The sequence below is a fragment of the Betta splendens genome, chromosome 1 (assembly GCF_900634795.4).
Source record: "Betta splendens chromosome 1, fBetSpl5.4, whole genome shotgun sequence".
Taxonomy (NCBI): domain Eukaryota; kingdom Metazoa; phylum Chordata; class Actinopteri; order Anabantiformes; family Osphronemidae; genus Betta; species Betta splendens.
Window position 1 is genome coordinate 17,294,499 of NC_040881.3, and position 16,519 is coordinate 17,311,017.

Genomic DNA, 16,519 nt, shown 5'->3' on the forward strand with positions numbered 1-16,519 from the left:
CTTGTTTTCTCATCCAATGGTTGGTGTCAGCACAACAGAGCTAAGATTTGACATTTACTTGGTTTATTCTAGTTCATTAACTCTGAAAACATTTAAAAATCACACTCCTGCTGTGGACCCGTTTTTTTGTGGGCAGTACCAAGATCATAAGGCGCATAAACCAACCTCGTGTCAAGCCAACACCTCCGTCTCCTGCAGAGGAGCTCCGCAATGGGGAAATCCACAGGTCAGCAAGAAATTAAAAAGGTGAGTCCCCGCCATCATGTTGTGAAGACTTATTTTGGAACATTTAAGATGCTGCGTGTGTCCTTTCTCTTCTTCCAGAGACTGCGCCCTACAGGACCTTGCAGCGCAGATGAAGGCACTCCCTAAAGTTGTGGGCTGTGAGCTGCCACCTACTCGGGATTTGCTGGTGATAGACGGACATGGATCTACTCTGCAGCTTGCATTATTACACGCCAAGTGTGTGTTTCACTGTTTGATAATGGAAGGGAACAAACTCAATACTTGGTGGAGAAAACGTTGGCTGCAATACATCTGAATCTGAACTGTGATAAAGAAAAATAACGTGACAGTGGATGAAGTTTGTTCCCGAGAACCAAATGAGATGTATTCATTATGTAATACTACAGAAAATGTCTTATTACCAATATGTTTCTTCATAGTGTGAATTTGAGGTTTGACTTGGAGTTTTGACATGCTGCATTTTTCACGCAGTCACTTTGGTTTTGACATTAATTCTGTCGATTTGATTCTGCTTCAAACGAAAGATCTAAGATTTGACCAAGAATGGGTTTAGGTTTATTGAAGACATTTACACAGACACGTCTACTGAAGAAGTGGCATAACTGTACTGTAGCTAAATGTACAATAGTACCAGTAGTTCCACTCCTCTATTGTAGCTTTGACTTGTCTGTAGTTACATTTCAAGTTTTTATACAACATTTATTCTTCTTTAAATGTTCTTTGTTTTTCTGGAAGTCCTGATGAGATTTGTACAAGCAGACTTGAAGCTACAGTACAACGTCTTAATTTACGGAAGCCAACTGTGCGGCTCTTAGCCTCCTTCTACTACTTTGTTATTGAGTGTGCTCGCTTTCTCCGTCACCTCCTGGTTTAATTCCATTAGCCTGCAAAGAAAGAAATGTGTCGGGACCCCTCACATCCTAAGTCCCATGTTCCAGTGGCTCCCATCAGGACACAGACTCCCTGATGCAGGACCCAAATAGGAGATACACTGTAATGCCAGCAGTAGTTATCCATCAGAATGCTGTCCTGTACAATGACGCTTTTAATTGATCTTATTAGTAATATTAATTTTCCTGGATGCTTTACCTTACTTGGCCTTCAGGGATAAATAATAGAGATAAAGTGTTTTAAATTGAATTGATCAATACATTATAAATACCTGAAATACTTATGTAAACATTATTCAAAGAAATAAATTAAGAACAAATCTATGTTGTGAAGTTCACATCTGAAAATATGTCAGTTGTATAAAAACATTTTGCCGTTTTCGCTCACGCACGTCAGCGCGTGCGTCACTCAATGTCATGGTAACAACAACCGCTTGGCCCGACCGAGTCTATATAAGGCGCGCAGTCACGGGGGTTCCCCTTTGGCAGTTGGACACTGACTTTTAGAGACGCAAGCAACGACAGTTGGGTAGTGAATTCCGTGTAAATTTGAATATTTATCACTTAAATGGCCCAAGTTGTTTGGAATGAATAAAGGATATATGTACGATACATCTATTGTGTGTGTATTTATGTGTTTATTGACAACGTAACTTGTCATTTTGGTCAAATTTTAAAAATATTCATATTTTTAAAATGGCGACTGCACCGACCGTAAACTCCCGCAGCGCTCCAGCCCTTTTCGGTAGCTGCAGCCTTAAATATTATCGCCTAAGGTTATTTATTTTAGTTCAATCTAAATCTACCGTACAGACACATGGCCATTGTTGGACTTCGCTAACGGATCATTCTGTTGCCATTAAAGTCTCGGGAGTGCAGCAGTGGTTAGCGCCGCAAGCTAAGTAGCGCCCCTGCCAGGATGCTATCTGTTTCCGCTCACTCACGTCAGCGCGTGCGTCACTCAATGTCATGGTAACAACAACCGCTTGGCCCGACCGAGTCTATATAAGGCGCGCAGTCACGGGGGTTCCCCTTTGGCAGTTGGACACTGACTTTTAGAGACGCAAGCAACGACAGTTGGGTAGTGAATTCTGTGTAAATTTGAATATTTATCACTTAAATGGCCCAAGTTGTTTGGAATGAATAAAGGATATATGTACGATACATCTATTGTGTGTGTATTTATGTGTTTATTGACAACGTAACTTGTCATTTTGGTCAAATTTTAAAAATATTCATATTTTTAAAATGGCGACTGCACCGACCGTAATCTCCCGCAGCGCTCCAGCCCTTTTCGGTAGCTGCAGCCTTAAATATTATCGCCTAAGGTTATTTATTTTAGTTCAATCTAAATCTACCGTACAGACACATGGCCATTGTTGGACTTCGCTAACGGATCATTCTGTTGCCATTAAAGTCTCGGGAGTGCAGCAGTGGTTAGCGCCGCAAGCTAAGTAGCGCCCCTGCCAGGATGCTATCTGTTTCCGCTCACTCACGTCAGCGCGTGCGTCACTCAATGTCATGGTAACAACAACCGCTTGGCCCGACCGAGTCTATATAAGGCGCGCAGTCACGGGGGTTCCCCTTTGGCAGTTGGACACTGACTTTTAGAGACGCAAGCAACGACAGTTGGGTAGTGAATTCCGTGTAAATTTGAATATTTATCACTTAAATGGCCCAAGTTGTTTGGAATGAATAAAGGATATATGTACCATACATCTATTGTGTGTGTATTTATGTGTTTATTGACAAAGTAACTTGTCATTTTGGTCAAATTTTAAAAATATTCATATTTTTAAAAGGGCGACTGCACCGACCGTAATCTCCCGCAGCGCTCCAGCCCTTTTCGGTAGCTGCAGCCTTAAATATTATCGCCTAAGGTTATTTATTTTAGTTCAATCTAAATCTACCGTACAGACACATGGCCATTGTTGGACTTCGCTAACGGATCATTCTGTTGCCATTAAAGTCTCGGGAGTGCAGCAGTGGTTAGCGCCGCAAGCTAAGTAGCGCCCCTGCCAGGATGCTATCTGTTTCCGCTCACGCACGTCAGCGCGTGCGTCAGTCAATGTCATGGTAACAACAACCGCTTGGCCCGACCGAGTCTATATAAGGCGCGCAGTCACGGGGGTTCCCCTTTGGCAGTTGGACACTGACTTTTAGAGACGCAAGCAACGACAGTTGGGTAGTGAATTGCGTGTAAATTTGAATATTTATCACTTAAATGGCCCAAGTTGTTTGGAATGAATAAAGGATATATGTACGATACATCTATTGTATGTGTATTTATGTGTTTATTGACAACGTAACTTGTCATTTTGGTCAAATTTTAAAAATATTCATATTTTTAAAATGGCGACTGCACCGACTGTAAACTCCCGCAGCGCTCCAGCCCTTTTCGGTAGCTGCAGCCTTAAATATTATCGCCTAAGGTTATTTATTTTAGTTCAATCTACCGTGTAGACACGTTGTTGGACTTTGCTAACGTATCATTCTGTTGCCAGTTTAGCAATTAAATCTCTGCAAGTGTGATCTAGAAATGCAGGCACGATATTACAGTTTTTCTCAGTCGCTTTAGTACAATTCTCAGACCAGAATTGAAGTTTGCAAATATGTGTGTGTATTTCTCAAAACAATTTGTACAGACAGCAAAACACTGGATTTCTTGCAAACGCCTGTAACTTGCTCAAAATCTTTAGTTCATCTCTTCATCGCATTGCCATCAGAATGTCAAGTCCTTGTGTCATTCAGATCACCTGCCAAAGTATGTGATAGTTTGGGACAATGTGAGTTTTCATCACTCCAACATCATTAGGCGTCAGGATGGAAAGTTGCAGATAACTGGACAGATCTGGATTTTTGTTCAAAGACATCATAATCATACTGAATGTTGTTTAGATTGTGCGCACGTCACCAGAAACTGTTGTCACGCCTACCTGGTTGGCTCCTCTTCTCTGTCAATCACATTATGAGCGCTGCTGATTGGTTCAGTTACCTGCTCAGGTTTATATGCACACTTGTACCGTTTGTCCAGTATTGCGATAAGGGCGAAAATAAGGAAGTTTGTTCAGAAACGAAGCAAATTACTGGATGAAAAGAGTCTGGTAAGGGAATCAAGCGGCTTTATCTGGTGTTAGACGCTACGATTCAAGCTAAAGCGAAGCTAAAGCCGCTGCTGCGCGGTGTTCATTCGGTGTCGGACGTTACAAAACCCTGTCAAAGAAAACTACGTGAAGTCAATAGCTCAAAAAAAGTAAATAATTGTTTAATTCGAATATTTAATTCTGTTATTTCTTTAGATTGTGTGCACATAGTTTTGTAATAGTTTTGTTTTTAAAGGGAGTGTGTTTGCCAGTAATATGGACAGCAGTAATATTATATGGCAATGTGTACACAAAGCATTTAGCTAGCGATTAGCTTAGCGTCCGTCGTTCTTCAGATCATAACCTTCACGCGTATTGGTGGCGTATGCTATGCTATTCTTTGGCGCATGTCCTTAGGTCCTTTTAGAATAGTGGCTTTTATTTGAGGAGTTTATTTGTGTTGCAAAAAATTATTGTAGCGGTAGAGCCACAAATTTGTCCCGTGCTGGTGTAATGAAGTTTTTTTTTTTGGAAATGGTTGATATCATTTTAAGATTAAATTATGTTTTGGTTTTAATCAGTTAATAATTTAAATTTGTATTTGTGAATTTTATCTGTTGGATTTTTTTATTTCGTCCACTCTAATACTTTCCGTACTGCACACCGCACTTTTTGAACTTTTTTTGTTTCCGTACTACCTGCGCTGTCTGTCCTGTCTCATGTTGCCGCATGCACCGATGAAGGTAGGTTGTGTGGAGAAAGGCGCTTGATTTACTTTTACATTTTCTTGCAGAAATCAGTTTGTGTTGCTGTTTTTGCTGTGCATTATTTGCTGCTCATTGTATTACATTACTCGTCATTCTCGTAATAATTTGTTTAGATTTGTTCGGTAATTTTTGGTTTTGCCTACGAGGATTAGCTTGGTGACCTGAGCTTCTCGTGTTGGCATGTTAGCAAATTTGTGTTTTGTTGTATTGTAGCAATTTTGTTTATCTGTCAATTTATTCAGGGGAGCTGTGCAGTGCAGACACAGAAACCTACATCTACATGCAGGTATGGGTTTTGTTATTTCATTGTTTTAGACTATGCTCACCACCTTGTTTAAGCACCTCGTCTTTTTGCTTGTATGGCTGCCGTGTGGCACCAACTTTGTAAATTATGTTTAGCAAGTTTTGCTGGCTGGGCTCTCACGTTGCCGCATGCACCGATGAGGGGGAGCTGTGCAGTGCAGACACGGAAACATACATCTACATGTTTGTTATTTGTTTCCTGCAGGCCGATAAAAGTCCAAGCTGGCTTCAGTAGTTTCGTACGGTCAGGGAGAGAGGCTGCAATGAAAAGCGTTACACTAACGGGTGATTGTTTCATATTTTCGTCTGTTTTTGATGCACGTGACCGACATTTATAGCGTTGTAGCCCGGACTTTGCTGTTTATTATAGACACGCCTAAAATCAGATTAATTTATATTGAATTTGTGGGTAACCTCCCCATTTTCTTTTGCTATTTCATCCTCACTTATCAGGTTCACGGAACATACATCTACATGTTTGTTATTTGTTTCCTGCAGGCCAATAAAACGAGAAGATAAAAGTCCAAGCTGGCTTCAGTAGTTTCGTACGGTCAGGGAGAGAGGCTGCAATGAAAAGCGTTACACTAACGGGTGATTGTTTCATATTTTCGTCTGTTTTTGATGCACGTGACCGACATTTATAGCGTTGTAGCCCGGACTTTGCTGTTTATTATAGACACGCCTAAAATCAGATTAATTTATATTGAATTTGTGGGTAACCTCCCCATTTTCTTTTGCTATTTCATCCTCACTTATCAGGTTCACGGAAGAAATGGAACTGATGGTCACACAGATTTATGGAGGCAGACATCCAAACCTAGATTGGACCTCCAGGAGAGACGAGTGTGGCCACTGGGATGTGCACATTTATGGACTTAAAGGTGAATATTGTGCAGTGTTGCCAGATGGGGAAATAAGAATAAGAAAACTTTTAATAGTCCCGCAGTGGGGAAATTACTTCTCACAACAGCAGTACAGATGAGCGAGAATACAGGTACAGAACAGTTTGTGTTGGCACAGTACAAAGCAGTACAGTACAGTTAGTCGGTAATTTTTGGTTTTGCCTACGAGGATTAGCTTGGTGACCTGAGCTCCTCGTGTTGGCATGTTAGCAAATTTGTGTTTTGTTGTATTGTAGCAATTTTGTTTATCTGTCAATTTATTCAGGGGAGCTGTGCAGTGCAGACACAGAAACCTACATCTACATGCAGGTATGGGTTTTGTTATTTCATTGTTTTAGACTATGCTCACCACCCTGTTTAAGCACTGCGGTCAAGTGAGCCGTCGTTCGTTCATCCGTCGTTCAGCCAGCCGCGCTTCAGAAACGTCTTGCGCCCGTATTACGCGCTTTACAGCAGAGCACAAAACACGCTCGTCGCGACTTCCTCTTTTCATAGCGACACGTCTGGTCTGTTCAAAATATTGAAAAATACGAAACAAAATATTGCATATATAGAAAAACTGTCGCCTAATAAAGATCTGTATACTTTTACTGTAAAATTAAGCATTTATTAGTATTTAAAACTACCATGTCATACTGTGAAACTTTTATAATTAATAACTTAACTTTGGTGCATAGTTCCAGGCTCAGACCACTTTCCCCTTGTTCTACTAGAGGTGTACTATCACCACACAAAGATCTGTATATTTTTACTGTATAGTTTTGGATTTATTAGTATTCAAAACTACCATGTCATACTGTAATACAGTCAACTTTGATCATTAATAACTTGACTTTGGTGCATAGTTCCAGGCTCAGACCACTTTCCCCTTGTTCTACTAGAAGTGTACTATCACCACACAAAGATTCGTGTATTTTTACTGTATAGTTTAGGATTTATTAGTATTCAAAACTACCAGTTCATACTGTAACTGTATAGGCCGTATAGTCAACTTTAATGATCAATAACTTGACTTTGGTGCATAGTTCCAGGCCCAGACCACTTTCTCCTATTTCTGCTAGATGTGTACTATCATCACACAAAGATTCGTGTATTTTTACTGTATAGTTTAGGATTTATTAGTATTCAAAACTACCAAGTCATACTGTAACTGTATGGGCCGTATAGTCAACTTTAATCGTTAATAACTAGACTTTGGTGCATAGTTCCAGGCCCAGACCACTTTCCCCTTGTTCTACTAGATGTGTACTATCACCCCACAAAAATTCATGTATTTTTACTGTATAGTTTAGGATTTAGCAGTACTTGAAAGTACTATGTCATACTGTAATACAGTCAACTTTAATCATTAATAACTTGACTTTGGTGCATAGTTCCAGGCTCAGACCACTTTCTCGGTGCCCGTGTTAAACGTCTCGTTTTCTCCCGTCGTAGTTTTCCGGGGCGGCGCCCACGTCGAGTCTTCACCAGCACCTCAGCGGTGATCTCCTGTCTGTCTCTGGGCAGAACTACGGCGCTGCGCAGCGCGATCAGCTGCTCCGCGGTGTAAACAATGCGCGCTCTGACCCCGATGCACATCGTAGCTTTAAAACAGCGTTTGTACTGCGCCAAACTTAGAAAAACTATATAAAAGCTGTGGACAGGTTGTGTACACTAATGCTACTAACAAAACACTAGAAAGACAAACTTGAGTAGGTGAAGAAAGAAATAAATAGAAGTAAGAGGACAGGAGCTGTTGTGACCAGCAGCCAGCTCGACCGGCGCCGGAGAAACAAAGAAGAAGAAGAAGAAGAAGAAAAAAAAAAGAAATATAGTACTGTAGCTTTTAAGATGATCACATTTTAACCCAAACTATCGTATGAAATTTTGAATTTTATGAGCGCTGAAAATTTGTGAATTTTAAAACAAACTTATTCTATGGGCACATAGCCTATGGAAATCAAGGAGGTTCAGTTATTTCGACAATTTTATTGATTTTCGGAACTAGAGACTTGATGTCGTGTCCGTGTTTTCTTTTGCATGTTTTTAACATCGCAATGTCCAACGCACCTTGAATACCGCAGCGGCAGAAGGATTAGGCCTCACTGAACAGGTTGAATCCGCTCCTGAACCGTAGCGTCCAACTCGCAGACAGGCCGGTAAAGTAGCTTGGTCTATTGGCCAGTCTCTGCACCACCGGAGTCTTTTACTAGTTTGTTAACATTTTGAACTCGCGTTTCTTATTTTCGCTCTAAACACGATAATTACTGTATGTCTGGCAACACTGATAGATGCTGGCAAGCAGAGGCAGAGAAGCATCTCCTACAACTGCAGGGTTTCCTTTGGTTAAACAAATTCTGTCTCTGCTCTTTAAGTTTGTTCAGGTTTGTTCCGTGTAATTCTAATTTAAACTATTGGTTTATTACTATTTTTGTTTCAGGTGCCCCAACCAACCTTCTTATCAAGCCTCTCTTCCACCGCTACCACCTCTTAGCGAGCCTCTGGTGGGACGGGTTCATCCTCTGGCTCTGTCTGTGCTGAGACTTAATTATGATATGCCACAGCAACGTCAGCCCCAAGTATTGGCTGAGATGGAGTCAACTTTAGCAGCAGTGATGCAGCATCATAATGCACAGTACGTAAGTCTTGTTTGTATGTGTATGTACTTGTAACAGTATATTGTTCATATGTTGCGTTTGTTCCTAGAAAGTCTGTCATTTACCAGTTTGAAACGGCACTGGGTTCATTCCATTAACTGGCTTTGGACCACGTGATGTCATATGCTTTTATTGCCAGATCTAACCTAAGCCATGCAGATGTTGGATTATTTGTTGCACATGCAGCCCATGTCCAGTCAGTCTGTGAAGATGTCCTGGTCAGTTCTTTACAGGTCTGTGTGGTAGTTGGTTGTTTAGGCTATAGACTAGTTCACATTTGTGTCACGGTGGACATGAATGAGTGAGGTGCCAAAAGACTCAACGCTGATAATATTTCATCTTCTATATTTGCATAAATCAAATTTAAACCTTGTTTTCTCATCCAATGGTTGGTGTCAGCACAACAGAGCTAAGATTTGACATTTACTTGGTTTATTCTAGTTCATTAACTCTGAAAACATTTAAAAATCACACTCCTGCTGTGGACCCGTTTTTTTGTGGGCAGTACCAAGATCATAAGGCGCATAAACCAACCTCGTGTCAAGCCAACACCTCCGTCTCCTGCAGAGGAGCTCCGCAATGGGGAAATCCACAGGTCAGCAAGAAATTAAAAAGGTGAGTCCCCGCCATCATGTTGTGAAGACTTACTTTGGAACATTCTGTCTGTAGTTACATTTCAAGTTTTTATACAACATTTGTTCTTCTTTAAATGTTCTTTGTTTTTCTGGAAGTCCTGATGAGGTTTGTACAAGCAGACTTGAAGCTGCAGTACAACGTCTTAATTTACGGAAGCCAACTGTGCGGCTCTTAGCCTCCTTCTACTACTTTGTTATTGAGTGTGCTCGCTTTCTCCGTCACCTCCTGGTTTAATTCCATTAGCCTGCAAAGAAAGAAATGTGTCGGGACCCCTCACATCCTAAGTCCCATGTTCCAGTGGCTCCCATCAGGACACAGACTCCCTGATGCAGGACCCAAATAGGAGATACACTGTAATGCCAGCAGTAGTTATCCATCAGAATGCTGTCCTGTACAATGACGCTTTTAATTGATCTTATTAGTAATATTAATTTTCCTGGATGCTTTACCTTATTTGGCCTTCAGGGATAAATAATAGAGATAAAGTGTTTTAAATTGAATTGATCAATACATTATAAATACCTGAAATACTTATGTAAACATTATTCAAAGAAATAAATTAAGAACAAATCTATGTTGTGAAGTTCACATCTGAAAATATGTCAGTTGTATAAAAACATTTTGCCGTTTTCGCTCACCCACGTCAGCGCGTGCGTCACTCAATGTCATGGTAACAACAACCGCTTGGCCCGACCGAGTCTATAATAAAATATTCATATTTTTAAAATGGCGACTGCACCGACTGTAAACTCCCGCAGCGCTCCAGCCCTTTTCGGTAGCTGCAGCCTTAAATATTATCGCCTAAGGTTATTTATTTTAGTTCAATCTACCGTGTAGACACGTTGTTGGACTTTGCTAACGTATCATTCTGTTGCCAGTTTAGCAATTAAATCTGTGCAAGTGTGATCTAGAAATGCAGGCACGATATTACAGTTTTTCTCAGTCGCTTTAGTACAATTCTCAGACCAGAATTGAAGTTTGCAAATATGTGTGTGTATTTCTCAAAACAATTTGTACAGACAGCAAAACACTGGATTTCTTGCAAACGCCTGTAACTTGCTCAAAATCTTTAGTTCATCTCTTCATCGCATTGCCATCAGAATGTCAAGTCCTTGTGTCATTCAGATCACCTGCCAAAGTATGTGATAGTTTGGGACAATGTGAGTTTTCATCACTCCAACATCATTAGGCGTCAGGATGGAACGTTGCAGATAACTGGACAGATCTGGATTTTTGTTCAAAGACATCATAATCATACTGAATGTTGTTTAGATTGTGCGCACGTCACCAGAAACTGTTGTCACGCCTACCTGGTTGGCTCCTCTTCTCTGTCAATCACATTATGAGCGCTGCTGATTGGTTCAGTTACCTGCTCAGGTTTATATGCACACTTGTACCGTTTGTCCAGTATTGCGATAAGGGCGAAAATAAGGAAGTTTGTTCAGAAACGAAGCAAATTACTGGATGAAAAGAGTCTGGTAAGGGAATCAAGCGGCTTTATCTGGTGTTAGACGCTACGATTCAAGCTAAAGCGAAGCTAAAGCCGCTGCTGCGCGGTGTTCATTCGGTGTCGGACGTTACAAAACCCTGTCAAAGAAAACTACGTGAAGTCAATAGCTCAAAAAAAGTAAATAATTGTTTAATTCGAATATTTAATTCTGTTATTTCTTTAGATTGTGTGCACATAGTTTTGTAATAGTTTTGTTTTTAAAGGGAGTGTGTTTGCCAGTAATATGGACAGCAGTAATATTATATGGCAATGTGTACACAAAGCATTTAGCTAGCGATTAGCTTAGCGTCCGTCGTTCTTCAGATCATAACCTTCACGCGTATTGGTGGCGTATGCTATGCTATTCTTTGGCGCATGTCCTTAGGTCCTTTTAGAATAGTGGCTTTTATTTGAGGAGTTTATTTGTGTTGCAAAAAATTATTGTAGCGGTAGAGCCACAAATTTGTCCCGTGCTGGTGTAATGAAGTTTTTTTTTTTGGAAATGGTTGATATCATTTTAAGATTAAATTATGTTTTGGTTTTAATCAGTTAATAATTTAAATTTGTATTTGTGAATTTTATCTGTTGGATTTTTTTATTTCGTCCACTCTAATACTTTCCGTACTGCACACCGCACTTTTTGAACTTTTTTTGTTTCCGTACTACCTGCGCTGTCTGTCCTGTCTCATGTTGCCGCATGCACCGATGAAGGTAGGTTGTGTGGAGAAAGGCGCTTGATTTACTTTTACATTTTCTTGCAGAAATCAGTTTGTGTTGCTGTTTTTGCTGTGCATTATTTGCTGCTCATTGTATTACATTACTCGTCATTCTCGTAATAATTTGTTTAGATTTGTTCGGTAATTTTTGGTTTTGCCTACGAGGATTAGCTTGGTGACCTGAGCTTCTCGTGTTGGCATGTTAGCAAATTTGTGTTTTGTTGTATTGTAGCAATTTTGTTTATCTGTCAATTTATTCAGGGGAGCTGTGCAGTGCAGACACAGAAACCTACATCTACATGCAGGTATGGGTTTTGTTATTTCATTGTTTTAGACTATGCTCACCACCCTGTTTAAGCACTGCGGTCAAGTGAGCCGTCGTTCGTTCATCCGTCGTTCAGCCAGCCGCGCTTCAGAAACGTCTTGCGCCCGTATTACGCGCTTTACAGCAGAGCACAAAACACGCTCGTCGCGACTTCCTCTTTTCATAGCGACACGTCTGGTCTGTTCAAAATATTGAAAAATACGAAACAAAATATTGCATATATAGAAAAACTGTCGCCTAATAAAGATCTGTATACTTTTACTGTAAAATTAAGCATTTATTAGTATTTAAAACTACCATGTCATACTGTGAAACTTTTATAATTAATAACTTGACTTTGGTGCATAGTTCCAGGCTCAGACCACTTTCCCCTTGTTCTACTAGAAGTGTACTATCACCACACAAAGATTCGTGTATTTTTACTGTATAGTTTAGGATTTATTAGTATTCAAAATTACCATGTCATACTGTAATACAGTCAAATTTAATCATTAATAACTTGACTTTGGTGCATAGTTCCAGGCTCAGACCACTTTCTCCTTATTCTACTAGTGATGTGCTATCACCACACGAAGATCTGTGTATTTTTACTGTATAGTTTTGGATTTATTAGTATTCAAAACTACCATGTCATACTGTAATACAGTCAACTGAATTTTGGTGGGGTGATAGTACACCTCTAGTAGAACAAGAGGAAAGTGGTCTGAGCCTGGAACTATGCACCAAAGTCAAGTTATTGATCATTAAAGTTGACTATACGGCCTATACAGTTACAGTATGAACTGGTAGTTTTGAATACTAATAAATCCAAAACTATACAGTAAAAATATACAGATCTTTGTGGGGTAATAGTACACCTCTAGTAGAACAAGAGGAAAGTGGTCTGAGCCTGGAACTATGCACCAAAGTTAAGTTATTAATTATAAAAGTTTCACAGAATGACATGGTAGTTTTAAATACTAATAAATGCTTAATTTTACAGTAAAAGTATACAGATCTTTATTAGGCGACAGTTTTTCTATATATGCAATATTTTGTTTCGTATTTTTCAATATTTTGAACAGACCAGACGTGTTGCTATGAAAAGAGGAAGTCGCGACGAGCGTGTTTTGTGCTCTGCTGTAAAGCGCGTAATACGGGCGCAAGACGTTTCTGAAGCGCGGCTGGCTGAACGACGGATGAACGAACGACGGCTCACTTGACCGCAGTTGTTTAAGCACCTCGTCTTTTTGCTTGTATGGCTGCCGTGTGGCACCAACTTTGTAAATTATGTTTAGCAAGTTTTGCTGGCTGGGCTCTCACGTTGCCGCATGCACCGATGAGGGGGAGCTGTGCAGTGCAGACACGGAAACATACATCTACATTTGTTTGTTATTTGTTTCCTGCAGGCCAATAAGACGAGAAGATAAAAGTCCAAGCTGGCTTCAGTAGTTTCGTACGGTCAGGGAGAGAGGCTGCAATGAAGAGCGTTACACTAACGGGTGATTGTTTCATATTTTCGTCTGTTTTTGATGCACGTGACCGACATTTATAGCGTTGTAGCCCGGACTTTGCTGTTTATTATAGACACGCCTAAAATCAGATTAATTTATATTGAATTCGTGGGTAACCTCCCCATTTTCTTTTGCTATTTCATCCTCACTTATCAGGTTCACGGAAGAAATGGAACTGATGGTCACACAGATTTATGGAGGCAGACATCCAAACCTAGATTGGACCTCCAGGAGAGATGAGTGTGGCCACTGGGATGTGCACATTTATGGACTTAAAGGTGAATATTGTGCAGTGTTGCCAGATGGGGAAATAAGAATAAGAAAACTTTTAATAGTCCCGCAGGCAGTGGGGAAATTACTTCTCACAACAGCAGTACAGATGAGCGAGAATACAGGTACAGAACAGTTTGTGTTGGCACAGTACAAAGCAGTACAGTACAGTTAGAGTGAGTATGAGGTCATTTCAGGGTTATTGCACGGTAATGGGTATAAGATTTGTACCGGTAACATTGTACATGATTGTTCACAGATTTACACAAATATTGTGCAGAGCAGGTTGCTATATAAATCACTGATGCAGTGGGTGAGTGACTGTAGTGGGACGTGGTCAACAGTTCTGATTATACAGTCTGACAGCAGCAGGTAGGAAGGATCTACGATATCTCTCCTTCACACAGCGAGGGTGGATCAGTCTGCTACTGAAGCTGCTCTCCAGAGCAGACAGTGAGTCCTCCAGTGGGTGAGAGACCTGGTCCGTGATGGATGTCAGTTTAGCCAGAACCCTTCTCTCACCCACCTCCTGCACCGTGTCCAGAGTGCAGCCCAGGACAGAGCTGGACTTCTTGATGATCCTCTCCAGTCTCTTCCTGTCCCTCACTATGATGCTGCTGCCCCAGCAGACCACACCGTACAGGATGGCTGATGCCACCACAGAGTCATAGAAGGTCTTCAGGAGTGGCCCCTTCACTCCAAAAGACCGCAGTCTCCTCAGCAGGTAGAGTCTGCTCTGACCCTTCCTGTACAGTGCATCCGTGTTATGAGTCCAGTCCAGTTTATTGTTCAGATGCACTCCCAGGTACTTGTAAGAGTCCACTCTCTCAATGTCCCTTCCCTGGATGTGCATCGGTGGGATGACAGCAGGCTGCTGTCTGCGGAAATCCACCACCATCTCCTTCGTTTTCCCTGCATTGATCAGGAGGTGGTTCCGCTGGCACCAGTCCACAAAGTTCTGAGTGAGTCCTCTGTACTCTGCATCGTCATCATCGGTGATCAGTCCGACGATCGCAGAGTCGTCAGAGAACTTCTGCAGAACACAGCTGTCCGTGTTGTGTCTGAAGTCTGACGTGTAGAGGGTGAAGAGGAAGGGGGCCAGTACAGTTTGTGTTTCAGAAGCACCGGCTGGATGGAGTTGAAGGCACTGGAGAAGTCAAAGATCACAAAGAACATGATCCTCACATTGCTGCCGGGCTTCTCTAGGTGAGAAAGAGCTCGATGTGGGAGGAAGATGACGGCGTCGTCTACTCCTGTGCCGTGTCGGTAGGCGAACTGCAGCGGGTCCAGGTAGGTTCCCACTGCAGAGCGGAGGTGACCCAGGACCAGTCTCTCCAGTGTCTTCATCAGGTGTGATGTCAGAGCCACTGGTCTGAAGCTGCTGGGGTCTTTGGCGTGCGGTGTCTTGGGCACTGGTACCACGCAGGAGGTCTTCCAGAGCTGTGGTACCACCCTCAGCTTGAGGCTCAGGTTGAAGACATGCTCCATAACTCCACACAGTTCGCCTGCACAGGACTTAAGGAGTCTGGAGCTGATGCCGTCTGGTCCAGCTGCTCTCCTGGCCTTGATCTTCCTGAGCTCACTTCTCACCTGGGTGCTGGAGAAGGATAGGGGTGGAGGGAGTGTCTTAGTGTGGTGTGAAGTGAGGGGTTGAGGAAGTGACTCAGTGTGGTGTGAAGTGAGGGGGTGTTGTTGGGATGAGTCGCCAGTCGTCAGGGCTGAGGGTAGAGGGCTTTGTGTAAAGGTGTGAAGGGCTGTGGGGGCTGGTAATCCAGTGGTATGAGGTGACAAGAGGTTCGGAGGCAGCTGCTGGGAGGTGTGAGTGGGTGCTTGGTCAAACCTATTAAAGTGTGAGTTCAGCTCGTTGACCCAGCTCAGGTCCCCCTCAGCCTGTGGGTGTGGAGCTTTGAAGCCTGAGATGGTTTTCAGGCTCCTCCACACCTCACTCACATTGTTCTGCTGCAGCTGCTCCTCCATCTTCCTCCTGTAGCTGGACTTCCCCTCACGGATTTTCCTCCTCAGCTCCTTCTGCACCCTCCTCAGCTCCTCCCTGTCCCCTGATTTAAATGCTCTCTTCTTCTCCTTTAGCAGAGCTTTAATATCAGGGGTGACCCATGGCTTGCTGTTTGTGAAACACCGAACCCGCCTGGTGGGAACAGTGTTTTCACAGCAGAAGTTGATGTAGTCCGTTACACAGTCTGTTATTGCGTTAATGTCCTCCCCATGTGGGTCGCAGAGCTCCGTCCACACAGTGGTGTTAAAACAGTCCCTGAGAGCCTCCTCGCTCTCAGCTGTCCACCTCTTCACTGTGCGGGGCACCACCGGCTGCCTGTGTACAACAGGTTTATACACAGGCAGGAGATGCAGGATGTTGTGGTCAGCTCTGCCCAGCGGTGGGAGGGAGGATGCAGCGTAGGCCTCTTTGGTGTTGGTAAGTAAGAGGACAGGAGCTGTTGTGACCAGCAGCCAGCTCGACCGGCGCCGGAGAAACAAAGAAGAAGAAGAAGAAAAAAAGAAATATAGTACTGTAGCTTTTAAGATGATCACATTTTAACCCAAACTATCGTATGAAATTTTGAATTTTATGAGCGCTGAAAATTTGTGAATTTTAAAACAAACTTATTCTATGGGCACATAGCCTATGGAAATCAAGGAGGTTCAGTTATTTCGACAATTTTATTGATTTTCGGAACTAGAGACTTGATGTCGTGTCCGTGTTTTCTTTTGCATGTTTTTAACATCGCAATGTCCAACGCACCTTGA

The 16,519-nt window shown here is 42.1% G+C and overlaps 1 protein-coding gene across 39 annotated transcripts in view; it reads left to right on the top strand.

Annotated features, from left to right (window-relative positions):
• LOC114852340 (uncharacterized) overlaps positions 1 to 16,519 on the top strand; it is a 61,110-nt gene that overhangs the window by 21,736 nt on the left and 22,855 nt on the right. For 27 of the 39 annotated variants that reach the window (XM_055511172.1, XM_055511114.1, XM_055511193.1 and 24 more), the window contains 4 exons: positions 137 to 246; positions 8,611 to 8,805; positions 8,967 to 9,060; positions 9,333 to 9,442. In XM_055511172.1, the coding sequence (XP_055367147.1) occupies positions 137 to 246; positions 8,611 to 8,805; positions 8,967 to 9,060; positions 9,333 to 9,442 (509 nt within the window). Of the gene's footprint in view, positions 1 to 72; positions 247 to 8,610; positions 8,810 to 8,966; positions 9,061 to 9,332; positions 9,443 to 11,929; positions 11,974 to 16,519 lie in introns of all 39 variants that reach the window. The other 12 variants (XM_055511782.1, XM_055511762.1, XM_055511724.1 and 9 more) reach the window with 6 other exon arrangements.